Here is a 24,531-nt window from a genome sequence, read left to right on the forward strand (position 1 = left end):
GGCATTGGGGAGTAGTTGGACTCTGTAGCCTCCTCTGCATTCAGATATCATGTTTGGACTTTCAAAACAACCAGGACATAGCACTAATCCGCAGACGTGTATACTCTAATATCAATCAATATGACATACTATAGATAGACAGACAGTTATGTTACTACATGCATGATGACCCCGGTCTGCTCTGTGGCTACCTCCAGAATTAATTCCATTATTTTAATCAAATCTCATGAAGGAATAAAACTACCAAATTGAGGGCTAACCCAAAATATTATAATGCTATGCTACACTAATGCAGTAAATCGCTAATGGCTTTAACCCATTTGAAATGGAGAAGTTGATACCTGAAGGAATTGCCAAATGTCAGACTACATGGAATCAATAGTGCAATATTAACCCATGGGTTTAAGAATATTTGGCCACATGATGTCATTGTGGTTAAATCTCTTCACCCCTATCACTTAGAATGAATGGAGCCATTTGGCCGAAGGAGCCCATTGCAGACTAATGTCACTCCTATCTGTGTGCCTGTTCATTGTGTTCTGCATGTTCCTGGACCTCTTTTGAGTGAGGCTATATTTATAGGCTATATGTTATTGACAGCACTTCTAAAATCAGATGCTATTGTTTAAAGTGTGCATATGTGCTATCACAGCTGTTGTATTATACTGAAACGTCATACCCTACACTTTGATTACATTGTAGGCTCGTGCGCACATTCCAAACCGCTAGCTCTCCAATCACCGCCGGCAGCTCTGTTTTACGCACGCAGCCACTGGCAAGTCTGACAAAGTGCTGTGGCCATGAAGCGCATTTCAAAAATAGCAGGAGAGCCGGAGAGGGTCCTTGGACTTCACAACACCTGAATGGTTTTGAATTGCGATTTTTGTTCATGAAGCGGACATCGGAACTAATCATTCATTGCCCAAAACGCTAAAGGGATTTTGTCTAGTGTGATATAGAGATGGCTACAACGACGTCGGAACCGGTCAACCTTTCAACAACCATACATTTTCAGGGTTATGGAAACAAGACGACAAACAATCGTTTTGAACAGCCGGGTTGGCAAGTGGCATTGTGGGCAATTGCTTATTCACTGATAGTGATTGTGTCCGTCACAGGAAATGTCACTGTAATTTGGATAATTTTGGCCCACAAAAGAATGAGGACAGTGACTAACTATTTTATAGTAAATCTTGCATTCTCGGACTTGTCAATGGCTACTTTCAACACTGTCTTCAATTTTGTTTATGCTACACACAGCAACTGGTACTTCGGGTTGGGATACTGTAGGTTTCAGAACTTCTATCCCATCACAGCAATGTGCTCAAGCGTTTATTCTATGGCAGCTATTGCGGTTGACCGGTAAGAACATACGAGACTTGCTATTTACGTGAAACAGACTGATCTAGTCGGTAGAGACCACATAATTGTCAAGGGAAATTTCCACTCAAACCATGGTGAATGTCTTCAAATTACGCACGTTCCCAAGAAGACATATAATCAATCGTATCATCAATGTCTGTATCACTCATGCCAAATGAAGCTACTTGTCATTGAAGTGGACAATAATCCAATAATTTCACATGCAGATTTTTAAATGATATTTCTGATTTATATTAATATTTTTTTTCGATATAGCCTACAGATGATAAGAGTGCAATACATTATAATTCTGATACTGTTTTAATTTGCTTAACAACACGAGATTTTTTTTATATATTCAATTTATCGCTTCACCGGGTTTTATCGTCTTGTGCGTTCACCACAGTGCATGTCTGTGCACGCATAAAAGAGCGCGCTAGCCTACCTGTTGATATCGGGACAATTCGTATATTATTCTGCATATAACAATGGATATACGCTGTTTAACTTTTGTGTTATACATTAGCTTAACATCTCTCTCTCTGTTTCTCTCCCACTCAATGTGTGTGTGTGTGTTTTCACGATATTAACTTGTTAGGGAAGTGCTCCCGCTGTGGGGATCAAATCAGCGGAAATTTCAAGTGCGCCACGTATAGTGTGTGTGTGTGTGTTTTCACGATATTAATGACATTCAATCAGATATTTCGTTGACAGCTGGTTAATTCTGGTTGTAACATCACCCTGAAATCAGCACCACATCCTGTTTGTATTAAATTATAAATATGTTAATGAGTTCAAACAACAGTTGTATTGTAGACATTGCTGTTTTCAAAGCTCTCATGAACAGAAGTTATGTCATGTCATATAAACTAACATCCCTTTTTCAGGACCCTGGTCTTTCAAAGATAATTTGTAAAAATCCAAATAACTTCACAGTTCTTCATTGTAAAGTGTTTAAACACTGTTCTCATGCTTGTTCAATGAACCATAAACAATTAATGAACATGCAGCTGTGGAACGGTCATTAAGACACTAACAGCTTACAGAAGGTAGGCAATTAAGGTCACAGTTATGAAAACTTAGGCCACTAAAGAGGTCTATCTACTGACTCTGAAAAACACCAAAAGAAAGATGCCCCTGATCCCTGCTCATCTGCGTGAATGTGCCTTAGGCATGCTGCAAGGAGGCATGAGGACTGCAGGTGTGGCCAGGGTTAGAAATTGCAATGTCCGTACTGTGAGACGCCTAAGACATCGCTACAGGGAGGCAGGACAGACAGCTGATTGTCCTCGCAGTGGCAGACCACGCGTAACATCACACCTGCAGGACAGGTACAGGATGGCAACAACAACTGCCCGAGTTACACCAGGACTGTACAATCCCTCCATCACTGTTCAGACTGGGCGCAATAGGCTGCGAGAGACTGGACTGAGGGCTTGTAGGCCTGTTGTAAGGCAGGTCCTCACCAGACATCACCGGCAACAACGTCGCCTATGGGTACAAATCCACCGTCGCTGGACCAGATAGGACTGGCAAAAAGTGCTCTTCACTGACGTGTCGCGGTTTTGTCCTACCAGGCAGGGGTGATGGTCGGATTTGCGTTTATCGCCGAAGGGATGAGCTTGACACTGAGACCTGTACTCTGGAGCGGGATCGATTTGGAGGTGGAGGGTCCATCATGGTCTTGGGCGGTGTGTCACAGCATCATTGGACTGAGTTTGTTGTCTTTGCAGGCAATCTCAATGCTGTGTGTTACAGGGAAGACATCCTCCTTCCTCATGTGGTACCCTTCCTGCAGGCTCATCCTGACGTGACCCTCCAGCATGACAATGCCACCAGCCATACTGCTCGTTCTGTGTGTGATTTCCTGCAAGACAGGAATATCAGTGTTCTGCTATGGCCAGCGAAGAGCCCGGATCTCAATCCCATTGAGCACGTCTGGGACCTGTTGTATCAGAGGGTGAGAGCTAGGGCCATTCCCCCCCAGAAATGTCCGGGAACATGCAGGTGCCTTGGTGGAAGAGTGGGGTAACATCTCACAGCAAGAACTGGCACATCTGGTGCAGTCCATGAGGAGGAGATGCACTGTAGTACTTAATGCAGCTGGTGGCCACACCAGATACTGACTGTTACTTTTGATTTTGATTACCTTTGTTCAGGGACACATTATTTCATTTCTGTTAGTCACATGTCTGTGGAACCTGTTCAGGTTATGTCTCAGTTGTTGAATCTTATGTTCATAGAAGTATTTACACATGTTAAGTTGGCTGAAACTAAACGCAGTTGACAGTGAGAGGACGTTTCTTTTTTTGCTGAGTTTATTACAGAATGAGGACCCTCCCATTCATTCAGGGTTTTCAGAACATTTCAGTCTTCAGCGGTCTAAGCAGCCAATGACATGCACTGTTATAGGTCTCGGACTGTACCTGACCTTTGCTTGGTTCTCTTCCACAGATACATGGCCATAATCTACCCTTTGAAACTAAGGCTATCCTCCACGTCTACCAAGATTGTGATTGGTGTCATCTGGACGGTGGCATTCTCCCTGGCATTCCCCCAGTGTTACTACTCTGTCACCGAGTACTATCCACCACGGACTCTCTGTTTCGTCAACTGGCCTGATGACTATGGTGGGAAACACCATCTCACGTGAGACACCCACAGTACCGTTCTCAGTAATGTGTCTGTCTAGATCAGGGATGGGCAACTCCAGTCCTCGGGGGCCTAATTGGTGTCACACTTTTGCCCCAGCCCCAGCAAACACAGCAGACTCCAATAATCAACTAATCATGATCTTGAGTTTAGAATATAATTAGTTTAATTAGCTGTGTTTGCTAGGGATGGGGGGAAAGTGTGACACCACTCCGGACCCCAAGGACTGGTGTTGCCCAACTCTGGTCTAAATGTACACTCTTAGAAAAAAGGGTTCCAAAAGGGTTCTGCGGATGTCCTCATAGGAGAACCCTTTTTGTTGCCAGGTAGTACTCTTTTTTGGGTCCATGTAGATTAGAACCTTATGTGGAAAGGGTTCTATATGGAACCCAAAAGGGTTCTGCCTGGAACCGAAATGGGTCCTTCGAAATGTTCTCCTATGGGGACAGCCAAATAACCATGTTTGGTTCTAGATAGCACCTTTTTATTGTTTTTATTTTTATTTCACCTTTATTTAACCAGGTAGGCTATTTGAGAACACCTTTATTTAACCAGGTAGGCTATTTGAGAACACCTTTATTTAACCAGGTAGGCTAGTTGAGAACACCTTTATTTAACCAGGTAGGCTAGTTGAGAACACCTTTATTTAACCAGGTAGGCTAGTTGAGAACAAGTTCTCATTTACAACTGCGACCTGGCCAAGATAAAGCATAGCAGTGTGAACAGACAACAACACAGAGTTACACATGGAGTAAATAAATATACATTGTGTGCAGAAATACCTGCTTAATTTTTTTATGTTCAATACTTCAAAGTCTCTAATAGAAAAGGATGTTTCAAGCCCAAGCCCACGTTATCACATATTTGTGTCTGTAATACTTGACCTTCAACATTTGTCTCACAGATACCAGATAGCTTTGATCATTCTGATCTACCTGCTCCCCCTGCTGGTGATGTTGGTCACCTACAGCCTTATTGGCCAGACACTGTGGGGCAGTGAGATACCGGGGGAGGCCTCAGACCACTTCCAGAACCAGATCCAGGCCAAACACAAGGTCAGCTATGTCATATTGATGCAAAGCCTTGACTGAATAGTTTATTATAACCTGTGTTCTCTATGTATCTCTATTTACTGAAAGCATTGCATCCAGTATTCTACCAGTATGGTCATTGCATATGCATACCAAACAAAGACAAACACTTTAAATGCTCGAACTGCACTAAATCAAGAGTTTAGACCCAGGTCTGGTGCATGTAATGCCATGGTATCAGAGATGCTCTGCTGTCTCAGTGTGTTGTCTCAGTGTGTTGTCTCAGTGTGCTGTGTTGTCTCAGTGTGTTGGGCTGTCTCAATGTGTTGTCTCAGTGTGTTGGGCTGTCTCAGTGTGTTGTCTCAGTGTGTTGGGCTGTCTCAGTGTGCTTTGTTGTCTCAGTGTGTTCGGCTGTCTCAGTGTGCTGGGCTGTCTCAGTGTGTTGGGCTTTCTCAGTGTGCTGTGTTGTCTCAGAGTGTTGGGCTGTCTCAGTGTGCTGGGCTGTCTCAGTGTGCTGTGCTGTCTCAGTGTGTTGGGCTGTCTCAATGTGTTGTCTCAGTGTGTTGGGCTGTCTCAGTGTGTTGTCTCAGTGTGTTGGGCTGTCTCAGTGTGCTTTGTTGTCTCAGTGTGTTCGGCTGTCTCAGTGTGCTGGGCTGTCTCAGTGTGTTGGGCTTTCTCAGTGTGCTGTGTTGTCTCAGTGTGCTGGGCTGTCTCAGTGTGCTGGGCTGTCTCAGTGTTCTATGATGTCTCAGTGTGTTGGGCTGTCTCAGTGTGTTGTCTCAGTGTGTTGGGCTGTCTCAGTGTGTTGGGCTGTCTCAGTGTGTTGTCTCAGTGTGTTGGGCTGCCTCAGTGTGTTGGGCTGTCTCAGTGTGTTGTCTCAGTGTGTTGGGCTGTCTCAGTGTGTTGTCTCAGTGTGTTGGGCTGTCTCAGTGTGTTGGGCTGCCTCAGTGTGTTGTGTTGTCTCAGTGTGCTGGGCTGTCAGTGTGTTGTCTCAGTGTTCTGTGCTGTCTCTGTGTGTTGGGCTGTCTCAGTGTGTTGTGCTGTCTCAGTGTGTTGTGTTGTCTCAGTGTGTTGTGTTGTCTCAGTGTGTTGGGCTGTCTCAGTGTATTGGGCTGTCTCAGTGTGTTGTGTTGTCTCAGTGTGCTGGGCTGTCAGTGTGTTGGGCTGTCTCAGTGTGTTGTGTTGTCTCAGTGTGCTGTGCTGTCAGTGTGTTGTGTTGTGCTCCCTGTAGGTGGTGAAGATGATGATAGTGGTGGTGACGACCTTTGCCCTGTGCTGGCTGCCCTACCACATCTACTTCATCCTGGGCAGCTTCAACATTGAGATCTACATGCAGACGTACATCCAGCAGATCTACCTGGCCATCTTCTGGCTGGCCATGAGTTCCACCATGTACAACCCCATCATCTACTGCTGCCTCAACCAAAGGTAAAGCTAGGCCACAACACTACACTCATCTTGTGGAAGTGGTATGATACTGTATCATAGATTCAACAACCTAAAACCTACATTCAAGCTGAACTTTTATTAATGAAGCAGAAATACAAGAGTTAATTCTAAATGTTTATCAAAGTTAGCTGGCTAACTTGCTGATCTTGCTTTGTGATATTCACATTGGAATCTCTCTTTTCTAGGTTTCGCTCGGGGTTCCGTCACGCTTTCAGCTGGGTCCCTTTCATCAAGGTGTCAGAGGAGGACAAGATGGAGCTACAGCACACACGGACCTTCAGGATGACCCGTAGCTATCGCACTGACAACACCAACAGCACTGTGGTCCACCACAACTCCACCTAACAAGATGACCACACCCCAGTCAAGCTCATGAAAAGCTGAGGACATGAGGACATGCTAAAGCTCATGAGCTCAGCTGCTAGGAGAAGTGAAACAAATCATGTTATTATTGTGCACAGTCCATCAGTCAGTCGCACCAAACACCTTTATCGTCACACACACACCAGATAGGTGCTGTGAAATGTGTTATTTTACAGGGTCAGACAAAGAAGTACGGCCCCCCTGGAGCAAATTGAGGATAAGTGCCTTGCTCAAGGGCAGGTTTCATTTACTGGCCCAACACTCTAACCATTAGGCTACCTGCTGCCCCAATGCGAAGGAAGAATATGAAAGGGAACTCCCATGGTATAAGCACCAAGCCTTATCTGTTGCAGTATTAAGGTAGTGTTATTATTTGTGTTGTTTTAGTGTAATATTGGGTTTTGTTGTGTGACACCTGACTTTGTAGACCATATTGTGAAATGTGCAAGTGAACCCAGGTTATTATTCCAATAACAGCACAGGCAAACAATGAGCACTTGCAGAGCAACATAGGACAAGAAACACGTAGCAGACAGACAGAGCAACATAGGACAAGCATCATGTAGCAGACAGACAGAGCAACATAGGACAAGAAACACGTAGCAGACAGACAGAGCAACATAGGACAAGCATCACGTAGCAGACAGACAGACAGAGCAACATAGGACAAGCAACACGTAGCAGACAGACAGAGCAACATAGGACAAGCAACACGTAGCAGAGAGACAGAGCAACATAGGACAAGCAACACGTAGCAGACAGACAGAGCAACATAGGACAAGCAACACATAGCAGAGAGACAGAGCAACATAGGACAAGCAACACGTAGCAGACAGACAGACAGAGCAATATAGGACAAGCAACACGTAGCAGACAGACAGACAGAGCAACATAGGACAAGCAACACGTAGCAGACAGACAGGCAGAGCAACAGCCTAAAAAGAAACAAAACAAATTGATAAAAGCAGCAGAGTGTTTCCACACCTCACAAGCTACAGACAACAGATATCATGGAAAGCTACAGACAACAGATATGGAAAGCAGAAATACACAGCTCGGGATTATGGTCACAAGTCGGGTTGTCCTATAGCCATGTCTGCAACCTCTTCTACAGCCATATAACTGTCACCAAAATCAATATAGCACAGAACTTGACTTGTTTTGAGGCAACAACTTTTAAGTAGTTTTTAGATAACTCGAATTGGAAACCGTTGAGCAGACAGATTTTGTGGCAAGCAGATTGAAAGAGTTCTCAGGGACAGATGTCGTGTCCCATAGAGCCCATGTTTGCAGCTATGGTGTAAAATTTTGAAATGAGCTTTTCAACAAGTGTTTGTCAGTGCAAGGAAGTACAATTGAAATAGTCTTGGGGAGTATTCAATGACGCAATGAAGTCAGAGAAAAAACATAAATAATTGTGTACAACATGAAAACAGCCAATCACAAAGCATGTGAATTTAAAAAGGATCATGTGATATTTGGTAAGTATTGCCTTTGTTGGATGTCACAGTGTGTATTTAATTTTAGTTTTGTACCATAAAGAGTACTTTCAATGTGTCCTTGCGATGTGCTCAAAAAAGGTAATTTACATTTATATCCCACTACATGTTTTGCTGCTTATGTCAAATGATGTAGGTTTTGTTTTGTGTAGTGTAGCATAGAAAAGTCACCCCACTGAGGAATTGTTCAATTTAAAGTATTGTAAAATGTTACACTGTGCATTATTATAATATGCTGGTGACTTTAGAAATTAATTACTGGCTGTTGATAATAGACTATTAAAGTGAGATAACTTTCCACCTTAAGATAGTAGCATAATGCCAGTGTATTTCATAAATTATTTTTGAGTGTTAAGTTGGTGTTAAGTTATTTCTTCATAACATCTTGCTCATATACAGAATGCTATTTTAACGTAACCATAGCTGAAAAATATATATAGCTTTAGACATATTGTAAGTGAAATTATTTCACAAAATAACAAAAATATGGCTGTTGCTAACATAGCATCCTTGTCCATGAGCTTAACTGTCTGTATTATATTATCAATGTCCTAACTATAACATCACTGGAACATTTCATGAACAAAAGCTCAGAAAGGAAGTCGACCTTTATTGGAAAAAAGTATTGCCATGATAATTAACATAGATATTGAAAGATAAGTAAAAGCTTCATATTTGCTTGCACATCAAAATACAGTTTCATTTAATCCCATTGCATCATTTGGACCAGCTTTAGTGCATCTCTATAATTGTACAAAATAAATGTATTCTAGACATCTGACACCAAATAAGGCAAGCATTTATCATGTTCTATCATTTATCATGTTCTATGCATTTATCATGTTCTATCATTTATCATGTTCTGTCATTTTTGTACAGTAAGACTCAAACATTCAACTGCAGTATGCAAACCTATACTCCTATTTTGTTCCCTTTATTCTGTTATAAGCATCTTTTTTTTATTTTACATTGTACACTGTTGGAATTCAAGTCATTATCTTGTTCACAAAAGACACTTTTATTGATCCAGTTGCTTTAGAGAGCTGGTTTTCAGGAGGAGTTGTTAGGTAAAAAGCATGATTTTTTACATTTACTTAATATGACTAAACCTGAGAGGTTTCACAAAGACTGCCAAAGCAATGTATTAAGGAACAAATCCTACAGGGTGGCTGTATAGACTTTTGAACAAGCTTGTGCAATGAAAATATACTCAAAGGTCAAGGAACAATGGTGCATTCATGACAACCCTAGAAATTCTATCAAACAAAAGAAAAGTTGACATTTGACATTTTGGAAATACTTACAGAAGAATGCAATGTTAAAAATAAAACTCAATTTTGCAATAGAGATCTTTAACCTTACAATGACTATCCCCTATCACTCATTATGTCAAAACATCCACACTATAAAATAAATAACAGTTAACATACCTAGGCAAGGTACAAGACTTTCAAAGCAGAAATATTCCCTTTCTTCTCTTACATTAGCCCCAAATACCTACAGCAGTGTTCTAACATCACAAATAAGACTGAATCAAACAGAGCCCAGTTCCTTCCATCCGGTACAGCAGACCAACACAAACAGGAGAAAGGCTGGTAATAGCAGGTGTAAGATTTAAATGGTTTAGAAGCATGTGATGTGTAATGTTCCGTCATTGGTGCCCACAACAGGTTGTGTCTGAAGCAGAGTGGCAGACACTTGAGCAGCGTCATCGTTAAATCAAATCATAAAATCTAATTTTATTGGACACATACTGTAGCATACCTCTCTAACCATGTGTAAGGAGAGGAAGACGAGGAGGTGGAAGAGGACGAGGAGGGGGGCAGGCCAAACAGACTCAGCTCTTCTCCTCCTGCTCACGCATGCGACATCCCACAGCGGTGATGAGGGCTGCACCCTTGCCACTCCCGTCCTCAGAGAGAAAGAAGTTGACATTGCACTTAGGGGCCAATTCTTTCACTGTCTGGTTCATGATCCCCGAGAAGCTGTGAATGGATAGAAAAAGACATGGTTGGTCTCGCATAACACACTTAACTTTGTTCATGCTATTGTTACACTGAAAGTAAATCAATGAAGATGTAGAACTTGATAAACGAGAATAGAACGAAGATGAGCTATACAATTTTTATTTTATAACTGCAATAAAACTACACAAGCATTGCTGGCCCATTCTCAACATTCACCATAATATCATTGTCAAGTCGAATAACTCAGTCAATGACTGTGATACATGTTATTACAAGTCAATTGCAATCACATCATTATTACTCACTGTGGATGAAGCTTGTAGAGCGTTCCGTCCACCCCCACGGTGATGTCCATTTGGTCCAGCCCGCGGTTCTCTCGTATTTTGTCGACGACGGCGGCCATTCCAGCTCCACAGAGCTGGGCCGCCCGGTGAGACACTGTACCACACACCTCCTTGACAATGATACTGTCATCACATGTGCTGTCCAGACCTAGCTGCTGCAGAATGGACCTCACCTGCAGTAGCGCCAAGCGGTCACTGAAGGGAAAATGAAGACATTTTGTTGAGACCATTACACAACAAAAGGTAGTTATGACACAATCAGTTACCATTTCAATCGCAGATTCAATATGGCTGCCAACCTTTCAATCTGGGAGAGGAATTTAGTTTCGAAAATGCCTCTGGTCTTTAGGGTCTCTGATATCTGCCCTCTGAAGAGGAAGCCACGCTTCGTCAAGTCGATCAGGATGTTTCGCACAATCTCCCCTAGATACATACCGCTGCACATCTTCTCATACCTGAGATGAAAGAAAAACATAATCAATTAGTAAATCTAGATCTCTAATAACAAGACAAATTCAATATCAAATCAAGAGAGAGCAGCACAGTCACCTCTGCTTGCCAGGGTTGAGTGATAAGTCATCCACAGCTCTGTCATATTCTGTCCTGATGTCATCCAGACAGCCGTTGTCCCCGAAGGCGCCCCACTCCATGTTGACACACATCCTCCCCACATCTCCCTCCACCGTCTCAATGTTCCTCATCTCCTCCATGTAACAGGCGTTGCTGCCAGTTCCTGAAACCACAAACCATACATGTTGTTATGACTGTCCTGTGATGATCACAATGGGTCAGATCAGCTTGGCAATGATTAACAATAACCAGACCTTCTCTCACCCACAGATTAGGGTAAGAGGGAACTGGGCCGGTTTGACAGGTCACACACACCTGGTTGTAAATTGCAGGAAGAAGGGGGGGGCTCTGTCTCCCCTTTAGTATCAACCAAAGGAATGTCTTTGTTTCACAGACAGTTTTCATGCCAAAATTCAAACACGGTCAAAAGTGGATACTGGAACAATATTTCTAACATAACAATGTGGGGAATGGTCAGTGATTCCATAAAAATACTGTAACTTGGAAAGTGTATCCCCTTTATCTGTCAAGTTTCCATCCAATACGTTGTGCATATAATATTAAACATTTGTTAAGATTAGAATGTGATTTTAGAGGGGATAAGAGAATCTATCTCCTATAAACTGTTCATAGTATGTAGTCACGCCCCGAATGAGGTCAGAGAGCGTGTCAGACTGACAGAACCGTCCCCTTTTGACGGGAGTGCATAAAAGGATTGGCAACAGAAAGTAACATTAGGCCAAGAAAGACAGGTAGTTGCAGCCCACGTCTAAAGTGGTTTAAATGTTGAATCTCAGAGACCAGGAAATGTGAGCCAGGAGCTACATTTTTGAAATGGTTGGAATTTTGGACCTCAACACGAGGTGAAGAAATAATCTCACGAGCTGCAACTCTTGTCCATTGTGGTCCAAATCCTGAGTACCAACACAAGGGTAAAATAAACTCCCGTCTCAGACAATCACTGTTACATCTGATTAGCTGTCCTGAGTCAAATATCTCAGCCTTTCAGAGGAGGGCTGGTTCCGACCAAACACAATAATAATAATAATGTTCTGTAGTTGTCTAGATATAGGGACATTGTTACTCTCGCAATCAGCTGTTATTCTGATAATTCCTACTTTCACTTGTCCTCTCCGTCGCTCAAATCTATATTGCCATGGTCTAGAATTAGTTTTGAAAGTACTGCACTTTGCCAGGTGGAGGAAACAAAATGTACATTGTAGAAAATAAATCGATACACCTGGACACTGTATTTGGCTGAGGTCTATATAGACTGACACAATACTTTGCGAAGACACAGGAACAGTCAACAGTGTGTGCGTGTCCATTTCCTGCCCATGCTCTATCATTAGGCAGAAACCATTTCGAATCAGCATTATGGAGGTGTCTGAAAACAGATGACCAACCTGCAATTAGGCCAACCTCACAGGTGGCTTCTTCATATGCACATGTCATCATGGTCCCAACTGTGTCGTTCACTACTGCCACTACGTCCAAGTCAAACTCCTGAAGTAAACACAGATGTAAAATCACATGTACAGGACGTCTTTGGGAAACATATGCAAAGGGGAGATGAGCAGAACTGAATTTATAGAAATACCACTGACAAATATTGTATCACAACTTTATAAATCATGGTAAAAACAAACAAAAAGAGCTGCCTCCAGCAACTTTTGATTGTCAATATATGCCCATAAGATCTCAGCTTGTATATATTATATACCCAAAGAACAGCCACTTACAGCAGGGGCCTTCGTTATATCTAGGGCCAAGAGATTTTCCTGCTCAGGTCCGGGCTGAGGTTAAAGAATCATGCCACCTCTCCACTTACCTCTCTCCGTTTAATCCCCTCTCTGAGAAGCCCCACGACATTCTCTCCTTCACAGTCAGTGGCCTTGAATCCTTTGGTCCAGGTGACCAGGATGCCCTGAACAACGACACAGGGATGTTCTATTAGTGATTCACACACACACACATATATATACATATATATATATATACATATACATATATATATACATATACATATACATATACATATATATATACACACATACATACATATATATATATACACACACATACATACACACACACACAGTAGCTGAAGTCGGAAGTCTATATAGACCTCAGCCAAATACATTTAAACTCAGTTTTTCACAATTCCTGACATTTAATCTTAGTAAAAATCCCCAGTCTTAGGTCAGCTAGGATCACCACTTTATTTTAAGAATGTGAAATGTCAGAATAATAGTTATTATTTCTTTCAGCTTTTATTTCTTTCATCACATTCCCAGGGGGTCAGACGTTTACATACACTCTATTAGTATTTGGTAGCATTGCCGGTAAATTGCTTAACTTGGGTCAAACGTTTCAGGTAGCCTTCCACAGGCTTCCCACAATAAGTTGGGTGAATTTTGGCCCATTCCTCCTGACAGAGCTGGTGTAACTGAGTCAAGTTTGTAAGCCTCCTTGCTCGCACACGCTTTTTCAATTCTGCCCACAAATTTTATATGGGATTGCGGTCAGGGCTTTGTGATGGCCACTCCAATACTTTGACTTTGTTGTCCTTAAGCCATTTTTCCACAACGTTGGAAGTATGCTTGGGGTAATTGTCCATTTGGAAGACCCATTTGCGACCAAGCTTTAACTTCCTGACTGATGTCTTGAGATGTCGCTTCAATATATCCAACATTTCCCCTCATGATGCCATCTATTTTGTGAAGTGCACCAGTCCGTCCGACAGCAAAGCACCCCCACAACATGATGCTGCCACCCCCATGCTTCACGGTTGGGATGGAGTTCTTCAGCTTGCAAGTCTCCCCTTTTTCCTCCAAACATAACGATGGTCATTATGGCCAAACAGTTCTATTTTTGTTTCATCCGACCAGTGGACATTTCTCCAAAAAGTACGATCTTTGCCCCCAAACCGTAGTCTGGCTTTTTTATGCCAGTTTTGGAGCAGTGGCTTCTTCCTTGCTGAGCGGCCTTTCAGGTCATGTCAATATAGGACTGGTTTTACTGTGGATATAGATACTTTTGAACCTGTTTCCTTCAGCATCTTCACAAGGTCCTTTACTTTTGTTCTGGGATAGATTTGCACTTTTCGCACCAATGTGGAGACAGAACACATCTCCTTCCTGAGCGGTATGACAGCTGCGTGTTCCCAAGGTGTTTATACATGAGTACTATTGTTTGTACAGATGAACGTGGTACTTTCAGGCATTTGGAAATTGCTCCTAAGGATGAATCAGACTTGTGGAGGTATACCATTTTTTTTCCTGAGGTCTTGGCTGATTTCTTTTGATTTTCCCATGATGTGAAGCAAAGAGGCACTGAGTTTGAAGGTAGGCCTTGAAATACATCCACAGGTACACCTCCAATTGACTCAAATTATGTCAATTAGCCTATTATTTTCTGGAATTTTCCAAGCTGTTTAAAGGCACAGTCAACTTTAATATGTCTGTAAACAATTGTTGGGAAAATTACTTGTGTCGTCCACAATGTCCTAACCGACTTGCCAAAACTATAGATTGTTAACAAGAAATTTGTGGAGTAGTTGAAAAACTTCTGACTTCAACTTTATGTATGCATGTACACTAATGTACACACACACACACACACACACACACACACACACACACACACACACACACACACACACACACACACACACACACACACACACACACACACACACACACACACACACACACACACACACACACACACACACACACACACACACACACACACACACAGTAAAGGATGTAAAGGATGCAGTCAGCTCACCGCATCCAGGCTGGTTTGTCTACACGGGAACGAGAAGGTGAAGCCCAGAGGCAGGCGGGTGTTCTTCATGCCCATGTAGTCCAGGAAGTCAGATATGCACTGGACAATGTGGTCAAAGAGCTAGAGGGGGGGAAATGGAGGGTATGTTTCAACAAACACATGTAACATTTACTTAAGTTACATAGGTAACAAAGGTTGGCTGTTAGAATGTGCTTAATGCGTGTTCTATTGTTTCTATGGAAATATAATAGAAGCTGTTGCGTTTACCTTTTCTAATATGTGAGAAAATGTTTATTGTTTTGGTACAGAATGAGATAAGTCCATACTCTATTGAAACTCCATAACGAACTCACCTCCTCTCCGGTCCCCTGCATCACCTCCATAGGAATGGCATATATTTTGTTATGCATCTCTACTGTCCGCCGCTTGCCACTGCGGATCTTTACTAACAGCACTCTAAAGTTTGTCCCTCCTAAATCCAAAGCCAAGAAATCACCCTTTTCTGGAAAACAAAACATAAAAATACTATCTTTAATTAAACAAAATATTATTGGATTTTCCATTTAATTTATGAGGCGATTAGAAAACATAAGTGATTATAAATGGTTCATAAAAGCTTATGACAAGTCTTACAATGCATTGTACTTGTTCACTTTATGTAAAGTGTTACCACTGTCATAGCCAATTGAAATTAGGGCTCAGACAAGCAGTGTGTTATCAGAGTTTAATCTCTCATTAGAATTGGAGTGATTTACATCAAGGTGTGGGAGTGCTGTGCAGTAATTGTGCTAGTCTCAGAAACACATTAACCTTAATCAGAGAGGGGCTGAGTCCAATAAAATGCACAATGTAATGTCCTTACATGGAAAGAGGCCATCATTATACAGCAGTGTGGCAAAGCATTAAGGATCTGTCAACCTGTTAATGTGGTTTTAAACTGCATGGGGATCTGTCAACCTGTTGATGTGGTTTTATACAGCAGGGGAATCTGTCAACCTGTTGATGTGGTTTCATACTGCATGGGGATCTGTCAACCTGTTGATGTGGTTTTATACAGCAGGGGAATCTGTCAACCTGTTGATGTGGTTTTATACTGCATGGAGATCTGTCAACCTGTTGATGTGGTTTTTTTGGAGATCAACCTGTTGATGTGGGAGGGGATCTGTCAACCTGTTGATGTGGTTTTATACAGCAGGGGAATCTGTCAACCTGTTGATGTGGTTTTATACTGCATGGGGATCTGTCAACCTGTTGATGTGGTTTTATACAGCAGGGGGATCTGTCAACCTGTTGATGTGGTTTTATACAGCAGGGGAATCTGTCAACCTGTTGATGTGGTTTTATACTGCAGGGGGATCTGTCAACCTGTTGATGTGGTTTTATACAGCAGGGGAATCTGTCAACCTGTTGATGTGGTTTCATACAGCAGGGGAATCTGTCAACCTGTTGATGTGGTTTTATACCGCAGGGGAATCTGTCAACCTGTTGATGTGGTTTCATACTGCATGGGGATCTGTCAACCTGTTAATGTGGTTTTATACAGCAGGGGAATCTGTCAACCTGTTGATGTGGTTTTATACTGCATGGAGATCTGTCAACCTGTTGATGTGGTTTTATACAGCAGGGGAATCTGTCAACCTGTTGATGTGGTTTTATACAGCAGGGGAATCTGTCAACCTGTTGATGTGGTTTTATACTGCATGGGGATCTATCAACCTGTTGATGTGGTTTTATACAGCAGGGGAATCTGTCAACCTGTTAATGTGGTTTTATACAGCAGGGGGATCTGTCAACCTGTTGATGTGGTTTTATACACAGCAGGCAGACCAGAGGAAGTGTAAAATTCCCATTGAGTTATAACGCATGCCAAATGTAATTCATCTCTAAATGTTTTGTCACAGAGCTAAACCACTGTGTTCAACAGGTAGAATCACAGCCCGGCTAACTAGTTTCAATCCCAGTTGAACTTTTCTTACCTGATCCATCCGGTGTGCTGCGTACATATGTGGGCCACATCTTAACGGTGGCGCTGTCATGGGTCTTTTTCCCCAGGCCATTCTGGATCTCCGTTCTCATCCTCTTCTTTACCTCCAGCAGCTGGTCATTGGTCAGTCTGAACTCATCCAGGGTCTCTGTGATCTGACGACGCTGGTCAGCCAACCGGTAAGCCACGGCGGTCACCATGGCAGCGCCCTTGGAGCTGCCACTCTCTGAGAGCAGGAAGCGGACATCTGACTCGGGAACTAGGCGGCGGACGGTTTTGTGGAGACGCCGGGCATATCTGAGGAGATGGGCAGGGAGATTCTTAGCCAGACCAAAATCCTGACCTTAGACTCTCACGTGTAACTCAACCTTTCATGCAACTGAACAACTCAGACTTTTTGCACCTAGTACTTAAAATATAACGTTGATATCTGTATCAGTGTCTCTTTTTTCAAAGTTCATTATAGTATACCCCTAAACCATGACAGAATCACATATCTTCAAATCAAGATACACAATAAGAGCTAGGTACATTATGCCTTGTATCCAGAGGGCCCTCTAGTGGTATAGGCTAATCACTGTATCCACAGGGCCCTCTAGTGGCACATGCTAATCACTGTATTCGGGGGGCACTCTAGCGGTATAGGCTAAACACTGCATCCAGGGGGCCCTCTAGCGGTATAGGCTAAACACTGCATCCAGGGGGCCCTCTAGCGGTATAGGCTAAACACTGCATCCAGGGGGCCCTCTAGCGGTATAGGCTAAACACTGCATCCAGGGGGCCCTCTAGAGGTATAGGCTAAACACTGCATCCAGGGGGTCCTCTAGCGGTATAGGCTAAACACTGCATCCAGGGGGCCCTCAAGCGGTATAGGCTAAACACTGCATCCAGGGGGCCCTCAAGCGGTATAGGCTAAACACTGCATCAAGGGGGCCCTCTAGTGGTATAGGCTAAACACTGCATCCAGGGGGCCCTCAAGCGGTATAGGCTAATCACTGTATCTACGGGGCCCTCTTCTGGTATAGACTACTCACTGCGGGTGCATCTTGTAGAGAGAGCCGTCGATTCCCACAGTAGTGCGAAGACGAGGATTCCCTTTGTTGTCCTTTAGCCTGGAGAGGATGCCACCCAGAGTGGCAGCAATGAGGTTGGCTGATCTGTGGGAGACTATGGTGCATACGTGCTGCACGGCGATGCAGTCATCTGCAGATGGTTCTACACCTAGGCGACCTAGGATCTCCTTGGCTTTGGTAAGGCCTTCTTTACTCCTGGACAATGACAGGTACCGAGAAGGGATGAGCTCAGTGGTGGTAAATAACATTAAAGGTGTACAGTAGTAGTGTGTAGTCTTAAAACATGATACAAGTCGTCTGGACCCGAAGGAAAATAAAATTGATTGACACCTACTTTTCAATGGCAGAAACATGTTTTGTTTCAAATGTCCCTTTGGTAAGAAGTTCAGGGGTTATCCGACCCTCAAACAAGAATTCTTCTTTGGCCATCTTGACCAGGATGAGTCGCACAAGTTCGCCCATGTACATCCCACTGACCATCTTCTCAAACCTGGAGAGAAAAATATACAATACATTACTAAACACTGAGAGAAAAGGTAACACGTAAGACAACAACTACTACCAAAACACTAGACTGATCTTTTCAAGTCTTAAAGTCACTCGGGAAGATCTACTTTATAGTTTAAAAATAACAGCAGACATACAGCTGTTTCCCTGGATTCAGAGATCCCCGGTCAATCTCTCTGTCAAACTCTGTGCGAATGTCCTCCAGCATCCCATTGTCCCCGAAGGCTCCCCACTCTGTGTTGATGCACATCCTGCCCTCGTCTCCCTCCACCAGGTCAATGTGCCTCAGCTCCTCCATGTAACAAGCATTAGTACCTGTGCCTGAGATGACATACCGAAGCAATGGTGAGGAAGAATCTGCCTTCAACTATTTGCAACACTGATACACAATGTTACAACACTGTACACAACCAATAATATAACATTTGAAATATCTCTATTATTTTAAAACTTTTGTCATGTTTACTGATTGTTTATTTCCCTTGTGTTTGTTGTCTATTCCATTTGCTTTGGCAATGTAAACACATGTTTCCCATGCCAATAAAGCCTTTCAATTGAAAGACTGTTGGGTAGCTAGAGGTAAAGACTCATAATACTGACAATGAAACAGCCATTCTGAATGAAGGCGGCAAATGAATGCCAGGCTGACCTATGACAACCCCCACTTCACAAAGCTGGTCGTCATAGCCACAGGACATCATGGTTCCCACTGTGTCATAAATTAACAACAGCCAGGACATCCACTTCAATTCCCTATAAACAGTATTGGCTGCAGTTTTAATTTACAACTGCATGTTTTAAAATTCTGTTGTATATCCAGAAATGAAGGAGAATGAGGAAACACCAAGAGACAACATATTAGTAGCGAGAGTACTACTTCCTGTATATACAGCGTAGCTTTGTATATTCATGCTCCATTCTTGTGCGTTTTATTTTATTACTTGAGTTACTCTATTTTTTTTACTTAAAAAAATAATAATTTAAACCTTTAAAAACCTTTTTTAAGCGGAATATTTGTATTTTAAGCATTTCACGGTAAAGGCTACACCCGTTTTATTCGGCGCTTGTGACAAATAACATTTGATTTAAGAGTGTAACCAATGAGCTTCATCCCGGCTTGAACATAACTGGGGTAAAAGGATGACAAGAAGGGAAACACTGAAATCCAACAGACTGTATCTGTCTGTTGGGAGGTAAGTGGATGTCCTACCTATGATGATACCAACTTCACACCGCTGGTCATCAAAGCCACAGGTCATCATGGTTCCAACTGTGTCATTGACCACTGCCATGATGTCTGCGTCATAATCCTGAAAAAAAAGCACAGGGTTACAATTATACAACCGTGGTGCAACAGATTTCTTTCTAATCATTGCTTATGACTGAACTTCATTGTCATTGCATCAGGCAAGGATGCTTTAAAACATCAAACCTACCCCACGCTTTTTGATGGCCTTGTTCAGAAGTGCCACAACGTCCATTCCCTCAACTCCACTGGCTTTAAAGCGTTTAGTCCAATTGAGCAAAAAACTCTGCAACAGACAAACAGGAAGTTAGGCTAAAGATGAATGAGCTATAATATATGAACAGTCTTTGAAACTGATACTCTTAGGTGTACTGTCCTATTGGTGTGTTCATTTTTAATCCCAGCCCCCTGTCCCTGCAGGAGGCCTTTTGCCTTTTGGTAGGCCGTCATTGTTCTTAACTGACTTGCCAAGTTAAATAAAGGTTAAATAAAAAATAAATAAATAATTCTCTCACCTCATTCAGTTTGGTTTGTGCACAGGGAAATGAAAAGGTGAAGCCAACTGGAAGCTTCTTGTCCTTGATATTCTGCTTCTCCATGAAGTCACCCAGGCACTCTGCGACATGGTCAAACAGCTGCAAAAGGAAAACAATTCAGTGAGTGATATTTATCTCAAAATCAATGTATAGACAAGGAGAGACTGCAATACACACTTTGGTTGTGTTTCCCTTGCCACTAGGCTTTTAGGGCCTATACACACTGAAAATGATTAAAATCATTGAATAACGAAGTAAGCTTTAAACAGCATTTTTTGTTGTTGTGCGAACCTGTTACACCTTATTGTTAATTTTAATCCTGCCCACAGCACCCAAGTAATCATTTTGTAATGCCCATGGTCAACTTGGTTTGACATTCAATATCACTATGGGGCTAGTTAGGGACAATCAGTAAATGACATATTGTACATGGGACAATATTTTAAAATGTCAATAGCTTCAAATGTCAATGACTTAAAAACCTCAAACCAACTATAAATTGTAGAAATTCAAATATTGAAAGCATTTAATGAGACAACTAGAAGGTGTGCAACCTGAAATGATTGTCTCATTTACATTGTGCAATTTATTGACGGTCCCAAACTATCTCCAGGGATAGGCTATCCACAGTCAAACTAATTTTCGCACCCCGGCCGGCTGAAGCTAATTGGCAACATAATTGGACTAACTCTTCCCACCTGCGAACACACACAAGAGACACCGACATCAACCAACACCCCGAATTCACCGCTGTGAAATATATTTTCAATAACAACATTTTTTCCCAGCTGTTTGAAGCTGGTGTACAAAACCGAAAGTAAAAGACGCAAAAACAAAACTTAAGAACTAAGCATAGAAATAGCACACAAAGAACCTATCTACAGCCGCTTCGACTTGCTTTCAATTCAAATTACATATCTATAACATATTTCTGTGTGAATTTGATTGGGTTACCCAAAAAGTTGCATATTGCAGTTTTACGTCTACTTATCTCAAGTCTGAATCGGGCCCTTAGACATTTCTATATGGTTTGAGTTTGAATGGTACTCCGTACCTGAGTGCCGCTGCCATGGATGATGTCCTCAGGAGTGTCATAGACCTGGCTCTCCATCTGAACCGTCTGCTTCTTCTCATGGGACACCTTTACTCGCAGGATGCGGAAAGCAGAGCCTCCCAGATCCAGAGCAATGAAGTCCCCCTTCTCTGTAACAAGCAAAAACAATATGGATGTGTAACGTTCGTCGCACCTTCAAATGCATTTTATTATTATTCTGTGTTCCTCTGTTTTATGTACAGACGGGGTATCTTAATTTGAGCCAGTTTGCTACAGCTGGAAAATAATCCTGCAGCAACAGGAAATGTGAATTATTGTGTGGATTATAATGAATCATCATTGTTTTGTAGGGGTTGATGCATTGCAGGAAAGTTCTCCAGCAACAGGGTGTTTAAATTAAGATCCTACATCTGTACGTTGTCTTTCTAAGAACACAACCACATAAATGTTACCCTGGTGGGATAATAAAGTTAATATAATCTAATCTAATGTGGACACAGCAAGAACAGATGAGCCACTGGCACATAGTACTGATAGAGGTATGTAGGCTATAAATGTAGTTCTACAGTCACATTCCACAGAGACTGAACTCCTTGTGTTGCCCATGCCTGGGTTGACTATCCTTGTGTTGCCCATGCCTGGGTTGACTATCCTTGTGTTGGCCATGCCTGGGTTGACTATCCTTGTGTTGGCCATGCCTGGGTTGACTATCCTTGTGTTGGCCATGCCTGGGTTGACTATCCTTGTGTTGGCCATGCCTGGGTTGACTATCCTTGTGTTGGCCATGCCTGGGTTGACTATCCTTGTGTTGGCCATGCCTGGGTTGACTATCCTTGTGTTGCCCATGCCTGGGTTGACTATCCTTGTGTTGGCCATGCCTGGGTTGACTATCCTTGTGTTGCCCATGCCTGGGTTGACTATCCTTGTGTTGCCCATGCCTGGGTTGACTATCCTTGTGTTGGCCATGCCTGGGTTGACTATCCTTGTGTTGCCCATGCCTGGGTTGACTATCCTTGTGTTGCCCATGCCTGGGTTGACTATCCTTGTGTTGGCCATGCCTGGGTTGACTATCCTTGTGTTGCCCATGCCTGGGTTGACTATCCTTGTGTTGGCCATGCCTGGGTTGACTATCCTTGTGTTGCCCATGCCTGGGTTGACTATCCTTGTGTTGCCCATGCCTGGGTTGACTATCCTTATGGCCATGCCTGGCCCATGCCTGGGTTGACTATCCTTGTGTTGGCCATGCCTGGGTTGACTATCCTTGTGTTGGCCATGCCTGGGTTGACTATCCTTGTGTTGCCCATGCCTGGGTTGACTATCCTTGTGTTGGCCATGCCTGGGTTGACTATCCTTGTGTTGCCCATGCCTGGGCCCATTGACTATCCTTGTGTTGCCCATGCCTGGGTTGCCATGCCTGGGTTGATCCTTGTGTTGGCCATGCCTGGGTTGACTATCCATGCCTGTGTTGGCCATGCCTGGGTTGACTATCCTTGTGTTGCCCATGCCTGGCTTGACTATCCTTGTGTTGCCCATGCCTGGGTTGACTATCCTTGTGTTGCCCATGCCTGGGTTGACTATCCTTGTGTTGCCCATGCCTGGGTTGACTATCCTTGTGTTGGCCATGCCTGGGTTGACTATCCTTGTGTTGCCCATGCCTGGGTTGACTATCCTTGTGTTGGCCATGCCTGGGTTGACTATCCTTGTGTTGCCCATGCCTGGGTTGACTATCCTTGTGTTGGCCATGCCTGGGTTGACTATCCTTGTGTTGCCCATGCCTGGGTTGACTATCCTTGTGTTGGCCATGCCTGGGTTGACTATCCTTGTGTTGCCCATGCCTGGGTTGACTATCCTTGGTATTGCCATGCAAGAGTATATCAGTTTGGCTAAAGCTCCTGGCAACTCTTGCCAAAACTCCACTCTGCTGGGAATGAAAGACATTGTCAAACTGTCTTGAGAACATGTTACAATTAAAGCAGTAGTACTTTATGGGCATGACAACTTCTCCTTTGAAAACCAACAGAACTGAAAAGTAAAAAAACAAAACAAGAGGAAATGCAACATTTGAACCCTAAAGGCCTCCTGCATATATGATCTCTTACTCCATTCACAAGCTAATACCCTGACAGTGTGATGTATGCCACATTTGCTGTGATTTACTTCAAAGTGATTGTTTGACAGGAAATGCTTTTTTAAAATGTTTTTTATTTATTTTTTACATCCAATCCTAAAACACTGAGTGCAGACAGATTATCAACCTAATTCACCCTACTGATGTCGCCTGACAACAATAAATCATTGCTAGGTTGGCTATCCGCTTGTTTTCACAGTCTGACAAATTGGTCTGCTGATAGGGGAAAGTGAGAAAGCTTCACCAACCACTCATCTCTGAATTGCGCTTTCCTGATAGCACGTTAATAGATACTTTTTAGCCGACCAGTAGTTGATTCATTAGGTAATGATTGCACTAAACAGTTGCACTAACTTCAGTCAGTGTAGCGTTGCAACATTAGGCTATGTCAAGAGGTAGTCAAACCCATTCGACTTCCTTAACTGCTTGCTTCCTTGTTAATAAATTGACAAATATTTAAAGTGTGAATGACAGCAGAATTCAGCAGTCTGGATGTTACTTATTAACACAGAAACAGTAGGAGTCTTAAAGGAGCAACTATACTGTATTTACAATATCCATCTTTATTAGTATAGTATTACTTACAAATGAAGATGCTGAAAATCACATGAAAGTATAGATAGCCTCGTGAAAACCATTGCTTGAAATCTAATTCTCGACCCCTCCACAATTCCCTATGGAATAAATGATTGAAGGAAGTACCATGTCACTGACTGTAGGAAACATTTGTGTTGCCGTAGCTAACACAACACATATAGTTGATCATGTTGACCATGCTCACACATAGCTCCCCAAGCTAATGCCTAATGGCTTCAACTCCTCTAGCTCCACAATGAAATAGGGTGCAGGCCAGGCAGCAGGCTGTTAGCCAGCCTGTCAGCATAGTGGAGTCTGCCACTAGCACAGTCAGTGTAGTCAGCTCAGCTATCACCATTGAGACCGTGTCTGTGCCTCGACCTAGGTTGGGCAAAACT

The 24,531-nt window shown here is 42.8% G+C and overlaps 2 protein-coding genes and 1 long non-coding RNA gene across 5 annotated transcripts in view; 1 reads left to right on the forward strand and 2 right to left on the reverse strand.

The window, feature by feature from the left end:
• The first annotated feature begins 737 nt into the window (after positions 1–737).
• Positions 738–9,082, forward strand: LOC118402738 (neuromedin-K receptor-like). Its single transcript, XM_035800939.2, has 5 exons — positions 738–1,362; positions 3,817–4,011; positions 4,919–5,069; positions 6,277–6,473; positions 6,680–9,082. The coding sequence occupies exons 1-5, from the start codon at positions 962–964 to the stop codon at positions 6,837–6,839; spliced, it is 1,104 nt and encodes a 367-aa protein (XP_035656832.1). The 5' UTR covers positions 738–961; the 3' UTR covers positions 6,840–9,082.
• The window catches only part of LOC118402739 (hexokinase-1-like), a 37,966-nt gene continuing 22,381 nt past the window's right edge, over positions 8,947–24,531 (reverse strand). For both annotated transcript variants that reach the window (XM_035800941.2, XM_035800940.2), the window contains exons 3-18: positions 21,430–21,578; positions 20,355–20,474; positions 20,030–20,125; positions 19,804–19,903; positions 18,731–18,914; positions 18,421–18,576; positions 18,048–18,281; positions 17,006–17,310; positions 15,383–15,531; positions 15,030–15,149; positions 13,069–13,164; positions 12,644–12,743; positions 11,217–11,400; positions 10,967–11,122; positions 10,629–10,862; positions 8,947–10,341 (exon numbers count right to left, since the gene is read on the reverse strand). In XM_035800941.2, the coding sequence (XP_035656834.1) occupies positions 10,194–10,341; positions 10,629–10,862; positions 10,967–11,122; positions 11,217–11,400; positions 12,644–12,743; positions 13,069–13,164; positions 15,030–15,149; positions 15,383–15,531; positions 17,006–17,310; positions 18,048–18,281; positions 18,421–18,576; positions 18,731–18,914; positions 19,804–19,903; positions 20,030–20,125; positions 20,355–20,474; positions 21,430–21,578 (2,531 nt within the window). In that variant the 3' untranslated portion in view covers positions 8,947–10,193. The remainder of the gene's footprint in view (positions 10,342–10,628; positions 10,863–10,966; positions 11,123–11,216; positions 11,401–12,643; positions 12,744–13,068; positions 13,165–15,029; positions 15,150–15,382; positions 15,532–17,005; positions 17,311–18,047; positions 18,282–18,420; positions 18,577–18,730; positions 18,915–19,803; positions 19,904–20,029; positions 20,126–20,354; positions 20,475–21,429; positions 21,579–24,531) is intronic.
• Positions 15,856–16,994, reverse strand: LOC127911388 (uncharacterized). Of its 2 annotated transcripts, none has more exons than XR_008078171.1 (3): positions 16,356–16,994; positions 16,200–16,277; positions 15,856–16,025 (listed from the first exon to the last, which is right to left on the reverse strand). It is a non-coding gene; the product is annotated as an uncharacterized LOC127911388 (long non-coding RNA). The 2 variants fall into 2 exon arrangements; XR_008078172.1 differs by lacking the exon at positions 15,856–16,025 and adding an exon at positions 16,039–16,103.

Source organism: Oncorhynchus keta, chromosome 24, assembly GCF_023373465.1.
Source record: "Oncorhynchus keta strain PuntledgeMale-10-30-2019 chromosome 24, Oket_V2, whole genome shotgun sequence".
NCBI classification, from domain to species: Eukaryota; Metazoa; Chordata; class Actinopteri; order Salmoniformes; family Salmonidae; genus Oncorhynchus; species Oncorhynchus keta.